The sequence below is a fragment of the Doryrhamphus excisus genome, chromosome 14 (assembly GCF_030265055.1).
Source record: "Doryrhamphus excisus isolate RoL2022-K1 chromosome 14, RoL_Dexc_1.0, whole genome shotgun sequence".
Taxonomy (NCBI): domain Eukaryota; kingdom Metazoa; phylum Chordata; class Actinopteri; order Syngnathiformes; family Syngnathidae; genus Doryrhamphus; species Doryrhamphus excisus.
The window spans coordinates 13,539,368-13,553,378 of NC_080479.1; the positions used below are offsets into that span (position 1 = coordinate 13,539,368).

The window sequence follows — 14,011 nt, forward strand, 5'->3', positions numbered from 1 at the left end:
ATTTCATTTGAACATGCATCAGATTACAATTGAATGCATCACATAATCAGTTCACACTTCCACAAGTCCAAAAGGAGTAGGAAGAAGCAAAGCTTATTAAATCCTACCCCTCCATATGGTACTTTTACAATCAGTAACTGTTACATTTGTTCACTTCCTGCTTTCCTAATATAGTTTAAGTTGTTTTTTTGTTTGTTATTTGTTTTATTTTTTTATTTTTTTATTTTTTAAGTTTTTTTATTACTATTTTTATTTATTTTTATTTACTTCCTGCTTTCCTAATATATTTAAAAAAAAAATTTTGACATGTTTTACTGTATGCCCACGACAGCATAAATGCAAAAGAAGCTCCCTGAGCATTGACGGTGAAACAGAACAGATAAATTCCCTGCTGACACCAAGCACACACATCCTTGTCAAGTTTCCCAATTCCAATTCTTTTGCAAAAAGAACAGAGCATGCAAGAGAAAAGCCACTGAGGGTGAACAATGACTATGTCTACATTTACACCCCATTTTGTGCTCTCCACCACAATTTGGAACAGTCTGGATAAAAAGCCCTTGGGATGAAATATATTATAGTGCTGACTTCACTTAGAAATATAACAGCTGAGCTGCCAGTTTGGCTGGGCTTTGTGCGCTGAGCGCGCACACACATAGTGTTGTCATTTAACATATCCACTTCCAGAGGCTACAACATTACCTGCAAATTCAGAGAAAACAGACAAAGACAAAGGACCACCGCCAATGCTGAAACATTGCACATAATGGTTCACCCACCTTCAAGTGATGGAGGTCTGTTTGCTTAATATGCATCCTTGTGTCCGACCCCAGCTGTGTTATTAAGTTTGTTATTTAAGAAAGAAAAAACATGACACTTGAACAGAGTTTTGACTGAGCATGCACTCTGCATATGGCTCTGCACGCATGGGGCGCATTTTCTGCAAATGCACAAAAAATGGGCATTGCTGCCATGAGGCGCGCATGGAGCACCAAGTTGGCCTGAGGCAGAAGGGGGGAAAAAAGCAAAGTCATCTGACACGGTGCATGTTGCCACAATAATTGATGGTGCACAGCGTCTGACCAAAATGGGGGTGCATTCACAGTAAATGCGCAAAGAACATGCATTGCTGCCATAAGGCTTGCATAGAGCACCAAGTTGGCCTGAGGCAGAAGGGGTGGAAAGCTGAGTAATCTGACACAGTGCATGATGCCACAATAATTGACGGTACACGGCATCTGACCAAAGTGGGGGTGCATTCACAGTAAATGCACAAATAACCTGCTTCGCTGCCACAAGACGCACATAGAGCACTACGTTGGCCTGAGGCAGAAAAGGAGGGGAAAAAACCTGACTAATCTGACACGGGTATGTTACCACCTTAATTGACGGTGCACAGCATCTGACCAAAATGGGGGCGCGTTGTTGGTAAATGCACAAAGAACATGCATCGCTGCCACAAGGTGCGCATAGAGCACTATGTTGGCCTGAGGCAGAAAAAGAAGAAAAAAGCAGATTCATCTGACACAGTGCATGTTGCCACAATAATTGACGGTGCACAGCGTCTGACCAAAATGGGGCCGCATTGTTGGTAAATGCACAAAGAACACGCAAAACTGCCACAAGGTGCGCATAGAGCACTATGTTGCTGACTAATCTGACACGGTGCATGTTACTGCATTAATTGACGGTGCACAGCGTCTGACCAAAATGGGGGCGCATTGTTGGTAAATGCACAAAGAACATGCATCGGTGCCATAAGGTGTGCAGAGAGCACTATTGTTGGCCTGAAAAAAATCAAAAGTAAAAAAAATAATCTGACACAGTGCATGTTGCCACAAAATCTGTCTGAACAAAATGGGTGCGCATTCACGGTAAATGCGCAAATACTGTGCATCACTGCCATAAGCCGTGCATAGAGCACCAAGATGGCCTCAGGCGGAAGGGGTAAAAAATCTTCGTAATCTGACAAGGTGCATGTTGCCACAATAATTGACAGTGCACAACATCTCAACAAAATGGGGGCCGCATTCCCAGTAAATGCGCCCATTTTAAAACATAAAATCGAGCACTACTGTTTGTTGGCTTTGAAACAAAACAAAACCACTTTAGCATCAATCCAGCAAAGGCTCATTTATTTCTTGTTGTGTTGTAGCTAAATTGCTGAGAAGGAGATTTTTTTTTTGGTGCCTTTTCTTTAGAGAATGATAAAATAAGCTGCCTTGGTACCCCCCCGGGGACTCCACTACACCGACACCCGCCACCAGTACCTGCTCATACAGAGCGCCCCAGATGCACACACAGCAAATAAAGCTGATAATATGGCATGTTGAATGGATGATTCCAGCATAATACCTGCAGGTTGCACAGGGATTATTATTATTGGGTAGAGAGAGGCGAGAAGAGATGAGGAACACAAGGAACGTGAGGGACAAGCGGGAGAGAGAGAGAGTGAAGCAATTACCATAGGACTTGGCAAAGCCTTTCATCCCAAAACTGTCACCTACACACAATTGTATGCACCCCCCCCCCAACCCCCCCAAGCCTGCGTCCTGCATATAAACTCAACATCTGCACACATACATACATGGTCAGACATCTTCATCACACACACAGACACACTGAGAGCTCTCTTCAAACAAATGCACTCTTGATTAAATATTGAAGAGTGCCTGCATGCGCTTTAACCAAGTGAAGATACATAATGGAACTCCACATCCACAGAAGAAGAGGGAAGAGAAAACGCCAATGCGACGAGGTGAACTCAACCATTGTGATGCTTGACATTTCATTTAGCAAATTCAAATATATATTTTGTGTATATGGTGTAGGATTAACAATCTTTTCTCAAGGATGCTTGAAGACAGCGCTGGCATTTGGACAGAAAGAACATTACTCAGCATTAACTCAGCATTAACTCAGCATTAACTCAGCATTATCCTCACAAATATTTCAATTTTAGAAACATTCATTCATTTTCTACCGCTTTTCCTCACGAGGGTCGCGGGAGGTGCTGGAGCCTATCCCAGCTGTCTTCAGGCGAGAGGCGGGGTACACCCTGGACTGGTCGCCAGCCAATCACAGGGCACATATAGCAGGATTTCCATGGAAACACTGCACAAAGAGGTGCAGTATCTGGAAGATCTAGAAAACCTTAAGTGTGGGTTTATTGTGTGTAGCTGCTCTATAGGAGTCCACAACTCAATACATTCATTCATTCATTCATTTTCTACCGCTTATCCCAGCTGTCTTCGGGCGAGAGGCGGGGTCCACCCTGGACTGGTGGCCAGCCAATCACAGGGCACATATAGACAAACAACCATTCACACTCACATTCATACCTATGGACAATTTGGAGTCGCCAATTAACCTAGCATGTTTTTGGAATGTGGGAGGAAACCGGAGTACCCGGAGAAAACCCACGCATGCACGGGGAGAACATGCAAACTCCACACGGAGATGGCCGAGGGTGGAATTGAACCCTGGTCTCCTGAGCTGTGAGGTCTGTGCGCTAACCACTAGACCGAATTTTAGAAACATCTTAAATAATTATGTATATATTTTATACACATATATAATTATATTATGTCGCATTACATCATAACTACCGTTTGACGCCCCTGTGCAACCTGAAGCTCCATTGTTCCAGATCATGATGATCAGCACAGTCAAGGTTCCATTTTTTTAGATAATACAATTATACAATTATACTTTATTGTTGACATTAAATTTATTATTTTATAGTTTTTATCATGGACAGGAAATATCCTACATGTGTTTACAGTGTCTAAACATGTATAAAATATATATTATGATATATTTAATTTATTGTATTAATAAAATTAACACAATATGTCATATTTAATATGATATTATGTTATAATCTACATTAAACAATGTTTGTGATATTTGTACTGTTTACATTTTTATTAAAGGTGTGCAATAAAATATTGATGTCTGGGTTTTTTTTCTTGCAAATTTTAAAAAACAAAACAAAAGTTGGGAATGATAATAATAACACAAAGCATTTTATAAAATAAAAAAATATAGATGCAACTATAAGAGTGCAGCAAGAAGGGTGTTGTAGCTGTTGCAACATCGCCATCTAGCCGTTAGACGAGTCAACTGCAGTTTACAGTCAAATCAATGGTGTCAAAACGTATGACTTTTAGGCTTACATTTGATTCTGGAAACATTGATATCATATTGTCAAACGAGCATCTTCAAATGCATTATTTTATGAGTAAAATACCTCTACTAAAAAAACAAACTTTGAGAGTATTTTTGAGAGTATTTCTAATTATAGGCAGGTGTCTAACCTCCCATTTGCTGAATCTGCCCTTTCTAAAGTGACATTATTATTATTTATGGTTGTGACACCTCCTCAATATTATTATTATTATTATTATTATTATTATTATTATTATTATTATTATTATTATTATTATTATTATTATTATTATTATTATTATTATTACTCAGTGGTGCCTAAGATACCGTCGATGACACTATTTTACTGGAACGCTGTGTATTTAATGACACTGTGTATTTAGTTCCACAAGGATCAGTGCTTGGTCCTCTTCTGTTTAACATTTACATGCTGCCGCTCGGCGACATCATTCACAAACATAAGATTAGCTTTCTCTGTTATGCCAACAACACTCAGCTGTACAGCACGGGACTGCTCTAATCTGGAGGCATGTCTCAATAATATTAAATAAATAAACCCTGACAAAACTCAAATGTTGAATTTTTTAACGGTTAAATCAAACCTGGTTGTACACACACCCCTCCAGTAAATGTAGGAAAATAGAACCAAATCTATACAGTGATGATGACACTTTCATTTTCCCCATGTATTCAAAGAACAAGTTACACAAAAACAAAAATGAACAGAACTTCCCTGATTGTGTCTTTCATTGATAAGGAAAGACACAAATGAGGAACAGTCACATGCTGATACTAAATTTGGTCAAATTTAATAATAATTTAAGCCATGCCGTGAATGATGAGACAGGAATTTTATGCTATATTATATTGCATAATGATTAAATCATAAAAATTCAAACAAAGCCAAAGGGGGAAAAAATATGAACTTTACACTATTTTTATGTGTCTCACCAACTGCAGCGAATTTCAATAGAAGCGTAAGAGGAAGTGAAATGGAAAAAAAAAGGTGATGATGAGGAAGTCTGAGTAGATGTCGGAGAATACAAAGAATGCTGATTAATTAAACGTACTGTGGTGGTAAAAAAAAAAGAGTTCCCATGTTTGTCACACTTCAATGTTTCATAATGACCAATGACAGCACAACTGAACACAAAATGCAGTTTTTCAATGAAATTTTTTTTATGATTAAAAAAATCCAAACTGTGTGAAAAAGTGATTGTCCCTTCCATTAAAACATAACTTAAGTGAGATTAGTTAAGATTTAGCAGTCTGGAAAAAGGTTCTAAAGCAGTGGGACTCCAGCCAAGCACAGTGAGAGCCATTGTTCACAAATAGTGAAAACATGGAACACTGGTGACCCTACCCAGGACTGGCAGGCCAACCAAAATGAGCAAAACTAATCTAATCCAAGAGATCACAAAAGACCTCACAACAACATTTGAAGAACCGCAGGCCTCACTTGCCTCAGTTAATGTTCATGACTCCACCATAAGAACAACAAACGGCCAAGAGTTGTGCAACACCAAAGCCAGACCAAGACCTTTGGGAAAATACTTTGCAATACTTTGTACGGTGTTCTGGTGCTAAAGTAATGGCCCGTTACAGAAAAAGAACATCATACCAACAGTAAAATATGGTGGTGGTAGTGTGATGGTCTGGAGCTGTTTTTACTGCTTCAGGACCTGGAAGACTTTCTGTGATAAATGGAACCATGAACTGCTATCTCGAAGTCCACCTCTGAACATGAAGACTTTGGAGTAACCTAGTCTAAGTCCTGACCTGAATCCTATTGAGATGCTGTGGCATGACCTTCAAAATACTGTAATGACCCTTAGGGGTAATTTGTGTTATGTGTTGTATTTGCGCATGTGTTGCCATGGCGAGATATGTTCTGGGGTTGGGAAGGAAAAACGGTGACGGACAGGAAGTGAGGCAGAAGCCGCATGTTAGGGAGTTGTCGGCATGGGTTACGGTCGCGTCAGTTGCCCTTGATAGGAAGCATTGTTCTTGGGACCTTAATAAAAAAAATGTTCCGCCCGTCTGGTCTGATGTTAGGCTGAGCTTAAAGTGTTACAATACGCTTCATACTGGAATTATTGTATCATTTTCATACATTTATTTCAATCTATGTGGATTATTGTACAATCATTTTAATCCAGTGTATTTAACAGGCAATGCAAGTGTATTTTTGTGAGTGTTTTCAACAATAAAAGTCACTTTTCTTAAAAAAAAAGACAGAAAAAAACAAGATTTCCACAGATGAAATGCCAGCATTCCTTTCTTACAACATCCCCAAGAGAGCAGATCTGGTATCAACACTGTGGAAGTTCTCACACTTTCACTGAAGACTAGTTTGAGTGACCTCGAGTTAGTATCACGATGAAATGACTACTTTTATCTTGAACCACTCCTATTGGTTTGTGAGACGAGTCACGTCTCCGACTTTAGACGTAAAAGAGGTTATTATTTAGTTGATAGATGAGCCAAGTAAGCCAAGTCACATGTGACTCAGAAGTCTCCAACAAATTACCGCAGTATTCCTTTTTATCGGTGACTAAACCCTGAGAGGAAATGAGTGTAATGGATCTGTCTTGACTCTCTGACTCTCTGACCCTGACTCTCTCAGGGTACACCCTGGACTGGTGGCCAGCCAATCACAGGGCACATATAGACAAACAACCATTCACACTCACATTCATACCTACGTATAGACAAACAACCATTCACACTCACATTCATACCTATGGACAATTTGGAGTCGCTAATTAACCTAGCATGTTTTTGGAATGTGGGAGGAAACCAGAGTACCCGGAGAAAACCCACGCATGCACGGGGAGAACATGCAAACGCCACACAGAGACGGCCGAGGGTGGAATTGAACCCTGGGCTCCTAGCTGTGAGGTCTGCGCGCTAACCACTCGACCGCCGTGCCACCCTGTAGTATAATAAGATAAGATAGATAAGATATAGATTATAGATAAGAGGAAATAAGCAATTCATGATATAACGACTGCTCGTGTGTGTCGCCGTAAATGTGGTCCCTCGGGGTGCTGAGTGGCGGGCAGACAGGAGTTTTAGCTTTAGCATGTTTTTGACATAAACGTTCCAGCGATCTAGTCTGGTGCTTGTGTGTCTCACCGAACAATACAGTAATATTACTGACACCTAGTGGTCAGTGTAGAATACTAAGCATCCTAATTAGAGAGAGATAGAGAGATAGAGATAGATAGAGATAGATAGAGAGATAATAATAATAATAATAATAATAATAATAATAATAATAATAATAATAATAATAATAATAATAATAATAATAATAATAATAATAATAATGTGGAGAATAAAAAGATTACATCAAATATGAACAACAGTATACAGCGTAAACAGTAAATTGCACACATAATTTCAATAATTTTGAATAAATAATATTCAGTCATCATTTTCAGTGACATCATCATGACATTGAACTGATGCAGTCCTGTTTGTCACTGTTGTTGTTATGGGAATTGTTGTTGCTGCTGTTTTATTCTGTTTCTCTCTACTGTCCACCCCACAACCACACCCCAGTTTCTCTTCTTCTTCTTATCTGTGTGTCGTCTTGCTCCGGTTCGGCCACTCCAAATTCGCATAACAAAAACATCAAATAACGTCAAATAAAATTTCATAGTCCAGGGAAGTTGTAGCTTACATCTTTCCTGACACAGAGCAAATCTGTTTAGCATGTAAGGGCATGTAGATCAACTATACTATCTGCCCCAATAGCTGGACAGGACACACAAAAAAATCCTTGCGTCTTTGAATGAGTCTTCAGATTTGTATTTTAGTTCATTTAGCTATTTTTTGGGGGGTTTGAAAATGCTTCAGTTAAGCAAAAACATATGTAAAAGTGGATTCAATATGGATTATTATTTGGACTAATAAAATGCTGGGGCATCTCTGTGTGGAGTTTGCATGTTCTTCCCATGTGTTTTCTCCGGGTACTCCGGTTTCCTCACACATTCCAAAAACATGCATGTGATATAAGTGGTTATTTGTCTATTTGTGCTCTGCGATTGGGATTGGCCGGCAGCTGGGTTAGGCTCCAGCATACCCCCCCCCACACACACACACCCCGTGACCCTATTGAGGATAAGCAATATCGGGTCTGCTGAGGGGGTGCCATCCCTGGGTCTCTTCGACCCGGCCGGCTGGGGGTTCCTCCCTTTGATGTGGGGGTCCGCCCATCTGTCGGGGTCGGGGGGCCCGGGTGCTGGTCCACCTGCGGCTCCTCCCAGTGTGGACGGCCCCAAAGGTGGCGTTTCCTTTATCCTCAGCGCCATGCCATGTCTCCCTACTGTGTGTGATTGTGTGTGTGTGTGTGTATGTGTATGTGTCTAGTATGGAGTGTGGGAGGGAGGGGCTTCCTTAGTATTTGTTTTTCCTTTTAATTGTGGTAATTGTTTTTAATTCTGTAAAACACTTTGTGTTGCATGTCTTTGCAGGAAAAGTGCTATACAAATAAAGTTTATTTGATTTGATAAGCTGCACAGAAAATGGATGGATGCAAGAATCCTATATAACCAGGATAAATTTGACTGGGCATCCATGATACTGTATACAGGCGGTGGTTTTGTGGTTATGTACGCACTCCCATAAATTAATTACTTATTTCTGGTCGCTGGAGAACCAGTTTTGATCATCCCATGCAGTAGTAGTCTTACTATTTATTTTCTATAACTTTATACAGTATAGTGTGTATTAGTGTTCTTCATGTGTTCTGTGTAGATAAACTTTTGGTGTAAGATCAGACTAACACTAAAACTCAACTCATATCACAGTCTAGGGATAGAACTTACACAATAAAGTGTGTATTAATACAATATTGAATGAATACAAATAGGCGGAGGAGTATGATGTCAAAGGAGGAACCCCAACAAAGAATTACTATCGTCATGTTTGAGGGAGGAAGGTATTAGGAAATCCCTGCCGTCAGAGGAATATATAATGCCCGGCCAATGTCAAGATGAGACAAGCTCCACGGGACCCGGGCGGTCAGCAACAAGAGGAAGCTCAACCCAACCAGCGACGCAATATGTCCACTGAAGCCCGTAAGTGAAACTGTGAATGGTGCACGTTTCCTGTCCTCTACTTCCTCTTTCCATTCATTCATGCTTTTTGAATGCATTCACAGACATACACGCACTCGCTGCGTGGACGCTGGCCGCTCTGATGCTGTGCGGCACAGGGGCTCCTCTGACAGAGGCCCCCAGTGCCCTTCCATTGGGTGTGGAGGAGATGGAGCACTCGGACCCAACCAGCTCATCCCCAGTTTGGGATTCTGTTATTCGCGCAGCAAAACACCACAAGGAAACAGTAAGTGGAACCTTTTTTTGGTCAAATACATTCCTGATTGGGTGGCACGGTGGATGAGTGGTTAGCGTGCAGACCTCACAGCTAGGAGACCAGGGTTCAATTCCACCCTCGGCCATCTCTGTGTGGAGTTTGCATGTTCTCCCCGTGCATGCGTGGGTTTTCTCCGGGTACTCCGGTTTCCTCCCACATTCTAAAAAACATGCTAGGTTAATTAGCGACTCCAAATTGTCCATAGGTATGAATGTGAGTGTGAATGGTTGTTTGTCTATATGTGCCCTGTGATTGGCTGGCGACCAGTCCAGGGTGTACCCCGCCTCTCGCCCGAAGACAGCTGGGATAGGCTCCAGCATTCCCGCAATTTTTTCCGTATACATTTTTAGAGTGCGTGGAGCTTCAGGCTGTATTTTAAGATGTGTAGTGAAGCCTGTCTTGATTTGGGGTTATTTTATTATATACTCCGGTTTCCACCCACATTCCAAAAACATGCTAGGTTAATTAGCGACTCCAAATTGTCTATAGGTATGAATGTGAGTGTGAATGGTTGTTTGTCTATATGTGCCCTGTGATTGGCTGGCTGGCGACCAGTCCAGGGTGTGCCTCATTCCTGATTGTCATTTTTTCTGCATTGTCAGTTTGAAGATGAATTCCCAAATAAAGACTGGTATCCTCATGTACTGGAGAACTACAGAGTGACATCGCTTCCGGCAAAATGCCCTAACGTCAACTTCAGCAAGGTAAAGAAGGAGAAAAATCTCCAAATATTTCACCCCCCTCCCAGTATACGGAATACTACAGTATTACACTTTTGAGTATCATCATGACAATTTTTTTATCCTTCCTCTCACCAGGAGGCTTGTCTTCACCGCATGGCCCAAGGTTTGTCCTTCTACACAAGTCTTCTGAAACACGTGGAGAAGGCGTATCCCAGCAGTGTAATGCTGTTTGAGGCCAAACGCAACACCGGACTCATACTCAGTTTCATTAGACAAAAGGTACGTGTGAAATATTGTCATTTTTTTTTAAAAATCATCTGAATATAATATCTTCACCAAAAACATTTAATAGAAAAACACATTTCGCGATTTATTACTGTACTTCAGTGGGGGAATCTGCTGTAAAAACCAACTAAACAATATATATTGACTAATTTAGCACAATTGTATAGTATTTGCATAGTATTTCCATTAGATTAGTAGTACACATTAAAGTAGAAGTCGCACTAAATTTATGGTAGTATTCTCAATACTACTATATACTGATACTGAATGATTGCCTGTCTTTTGTATGACCTGTAAAGCTGTCTTTCTAGTATACAATGCTATCATGGAATATTTTACACATAAAAAAAACAAAACACCAGCAAAAATTTAAAAAAGAATGCATTTCTGCTTTTATTTTAGTCTTTTTACCTAATTAAACATACCGTATAACATCCCTGGCTTATTTGATCATAATAAATATATTAATGCCTTATAGTACTCTCATGATAATCCCCAATAATAACCTGCACATGAGTTTATTCTACTTGATTCTAGGAAGTAAGTACCTTGCCTTCGACATCATTGAAAATTCCTTGCTCTATACAGAACAGGGGTGGGCAAATATTTTGACTCGTGGGCCAAATTGAGTTAACAAAATTGTCGACGGGGGTCAGAACATATATATCACACACACAATATTTTATAATGATAATTTTCCTTGAATTATTTGTCTAATTGTATCTGTAAAAGTGTTATACTATCAGCTATATGTTCTCATGTTCCTTTTTTCAGGAGCACTTTAAACATCAGACTATGTAATTTAATTTTAAACTTTTACTTTTTACTGAATAAAACAGTTTCTATGTTAAAAAGTTGAAATAGGGCCCGATTCAAATGCTTGGTGGGCCGCATTTGGCCCCCAGGCCGTAGTTTGCCCACCCTGGATATCGAAGAATACCCCAACGTGCGTCAACCGTTGCCCGATTTCAGATGATTTAGAATTGCTCCAGTCACATGACAATTAAGATGTCACATGACAATAACATGACATTCCACCCTGTCCCCGCAGATGAAGAAACCAGACCAGGTCACAAGTCTGAGCAGTAGCGAGGAAGAAACCCTGCTGAGTCTGCTGCGTAACGATGATACTTTCCACAGTAAAATGACGGCGCACAGCATCCTGCGGGAGCTCTACATTTTTCTGATGGATGGAAAGCGGGCGCTGGCCCGTAAAGAGAGGCGGAGGGGAAGCGCTGCCATCAATGGCGGGGTGTCCCTGCTTGTCTAGATCCTTTGGTCTAATGCACTCCGGTCATGATACCAGCTGTGAAGGGAAGTTGTGCAAAAAAAAAAAAAATTGAATTGAATGAGGTCAATTTGAGGAAGTTCTTCCCGAGGTTTCGTAATTCATTGACTGAATGATGATGACATGACTTTCTCAATGACGCACTAAGACACGTCTTTTTTTTGTATTATTTATTCTTCGGAAAAATATTTATTGCTCAAATGTGGGCAATTTATTTATTACAGTTAATTTAAATTATTTATTTTTAAGACCTATTTAATGTCCCTTTATACCTGGTTGCCTGTATTTATAAATATATTTATTTTACACTGAATGTAATGGCTTAAAATGAATGTATTTTTGTAAATATGTATTAATAAAAACATTTGTCCGCATCAGTGATTCTCAATTATTTTCTATTTTCTCTCCCAAGTGAACAGAAAGGCCCTGCCCCGCATTGTTCAAGGATGTACTTTGTGTGCAAAAATACAAAACGTAACCCTAAACATCACATACTCATGAGTGCCAATAATGGTGCTTGACTAACGGGATTTTAGTGATATTTCGGTTTATTTTTTACAATTGTAAGTAGAATTTGATAAAATCAACATGCACTGAAATGATGCCTTGGTAGACATTTCACTACGAAGCAGGACATGGTGGTCTGCAGACGGGAATTATCGACGGTGGCGTTCATGTTCCTCATCCCCATAGTAAACTAGAGAGACACACAAAAACAAAATCAACCAAAATCTGCGTTTCATTTGTCAATCCCACGCATTTCTGTAGGAAATTGAAGGTCAATCCTTTCAAGGATAACCTTTTGTTTGTCCATATGCCCCCTAGTGACTGATGTAGAATACTACGTTCACAAGTTGAATGCTAGTCTTAATAACGCTTAATTTCTGTATTGGAATTTTTGTTCATTTAGCCATTTTTATGCTTGAAAAATTTCATTTGCACAAAAAAAATCTGTACATTGTGTTGAAATATGCATTTTTTTTTACAAATAACAGGCCACGGTCAACCACAAAACAGCAATCATATACTAATTGTTGAAAAACTGCAATAGAGGAAGGGAGAGATTTTCGAACAGCAATGTAGCGAAAGATGACTGTATTCTATTCCAATGAATATTAATCTTTGTAAAGGAAGATTTTATGGTTCATTTCTTTCCAACACCAAATTTTGGCTGCAAATTTGTATTGCATGTACCACTCATTGAGGAAATACAAAACAATACAAAAAACATACTTGGGATACTTGACCAACAGCTCTCATATTTAATGGTCACTGTGTCGAATTTATACCTCAAGACTGTGGGATCTGGCATTCCTGGATCTGCTCCTCGTTTGAAACCTGTTGTAGGAAATTAAGAAAAGCATATTAGAATGTTTGTTAATTATTTTCAATGATGATGCAGTTGATGGAGGCTTCGACTTCAAGCAAAGGTCTAAACGGGAACCATTTTTATGCAACCGTTGAAGACGTTGCCTGTCCTATTGTAGAAATGAGGAGAAAGGTTATCTACAACCGGGTGAACAAAAACAAAACATTCTCTTTGACGTATCCAAAATGAATTTGGCAATGGGCGTATTTCCCACCGGAGGTGATTTCACAAACGTAACCTTCTCAACTTCCCAATCGGACACATTATACTTCCGTTCAAACATTGCTTTAAGTTCTTTTAATTTTGAGCGCCGTGGTGATACCTTCTAAATCACTAATTTACTTCCGGTGTGACCCTCAACTCGTCATTCAAACATTAACTAACACAATTTAACTCAAATTAAAAGCTGTTATTACATGTTTTTATTATGTTATTATACAATAGAGTACCCACCTGCTCAGAACCACTTTTATAGCGAAACAAGGCTACAAAACGTAGAGAGTCAACTTGCTAGCGAGCGAGGCTAACACGAGAGTAGCATGTTTTATCTAACCTCTTCCACATCGTCATACTCACCCAAGTATAGCACAGTGGGAATAAAACCCCATCGGATGACGAACTGGCCGCATTGAAAAAGCTGCTGTAGCCGTTGCTTGGTCTCTTTGCTTATTTTAGCCATTTTTTCTTAACCTGTGTAGCGAAGACGCCGCTACTTGCTACAAAAGGACACCGGAAGAGGAAACACTTGATGACAACCACAGGGAAAACCAGGTGTCGGCGCTTGTCGCCATCTTGTGGGCGGAATATGAAACTGCAACAAATGGATGTTTAGTT

General features: G+C 39.9%; 2 protein-coding genes across 2 annotated transcripts; one reads left to right on the forward strand and one right to left on the reverse strand.

Annotated features, from left to right (window-relative positions):
- The first annotated feature begins 9,172 nt into the window (after window positions 1–9,172).
- Window positions 9,173–11,965, forward strand: LOC131102180 (interleukin-6-like). Its single transcript, XM_058047684.1, has 5 exons — window positions 9,173–9,257; window positions 9,341–9,522; window positions 10,155–10,256; window positions 10,371–10,514; window positions 11,572–11,965. Exons 1-5 carry the CDS (start codon window positions 9,173–9,175, stop codon window positions 11,788–11,790), a joined length of 732 nt encoding a protein of 243 aa, XP_057903667.1. The 3' UTR covers window positions 11,791–11,965.
- Window positions 11,966–12,338: 373 nt separating this feature from the next.
- Window positions 12,339–13,944, reverse strand: tomm7 (translocase of outer mitochondrial membrane 7 homolog (yeast)). Its single transcript, XM_058046355.1, has 3 exons — window positions 13,754–13,944; window positions 13,098–13,146; window positions 12,339–12,505 (listed from the first exon to the last, which is right to left on the reverse strand). Exons 1-3 carry the CDS (start codon window positions 13,854–13,856, stop codon window positions 12,490–12,492), a joined length of 168 nt encoding a protein of 55 aa, XP_057902338.1. The 5' UTR covers window positions 13,857–13,944; the 3' UTR covers window positions 12,339–12,489.
- Between the last annotated feature and the right edge of the window lie 67 nt (window positions 13,945–14,011).

Bases quoted from the DNA above. Each gene is read 5' to 3' on its own strand.
- LOC131102180 (XM_058047684.1), top strand. From the start codon at position 9,173: ATGAGACAAGCTCCACGGGACCCGGGCGGTCAGCAACAAGAGGAAGCT. The intron at 9,258-9,340 runs GTAAGTGAAACT...ATGCATTCACAG, and splicing joins CAATATGTCCACTGAAGCCC to ACATACACGCACTCGCTGCG. The intron at 9,523-10,154 runs GTAAGTGGAACC...CTGCATTGTCAG, and splicing joins CAAAACACCACAAGGAAACA to TTTGAAGATGAATTCCCAAA.
- tomm7 (XM_058046355.1), bottom strand. From the start codon at position 13,856: ATGGCTAAAATAAGCAAAGAGACCAAGCAACGGCTACAGCAGCTTTTT. The intron at 13,147-13,753 runs GTGAGTATGACG...TTCCTACAACAG, and splicing joins TCCCACTGTGCTATACTTGG to GTTTCAAACGAGGAGCAGAT.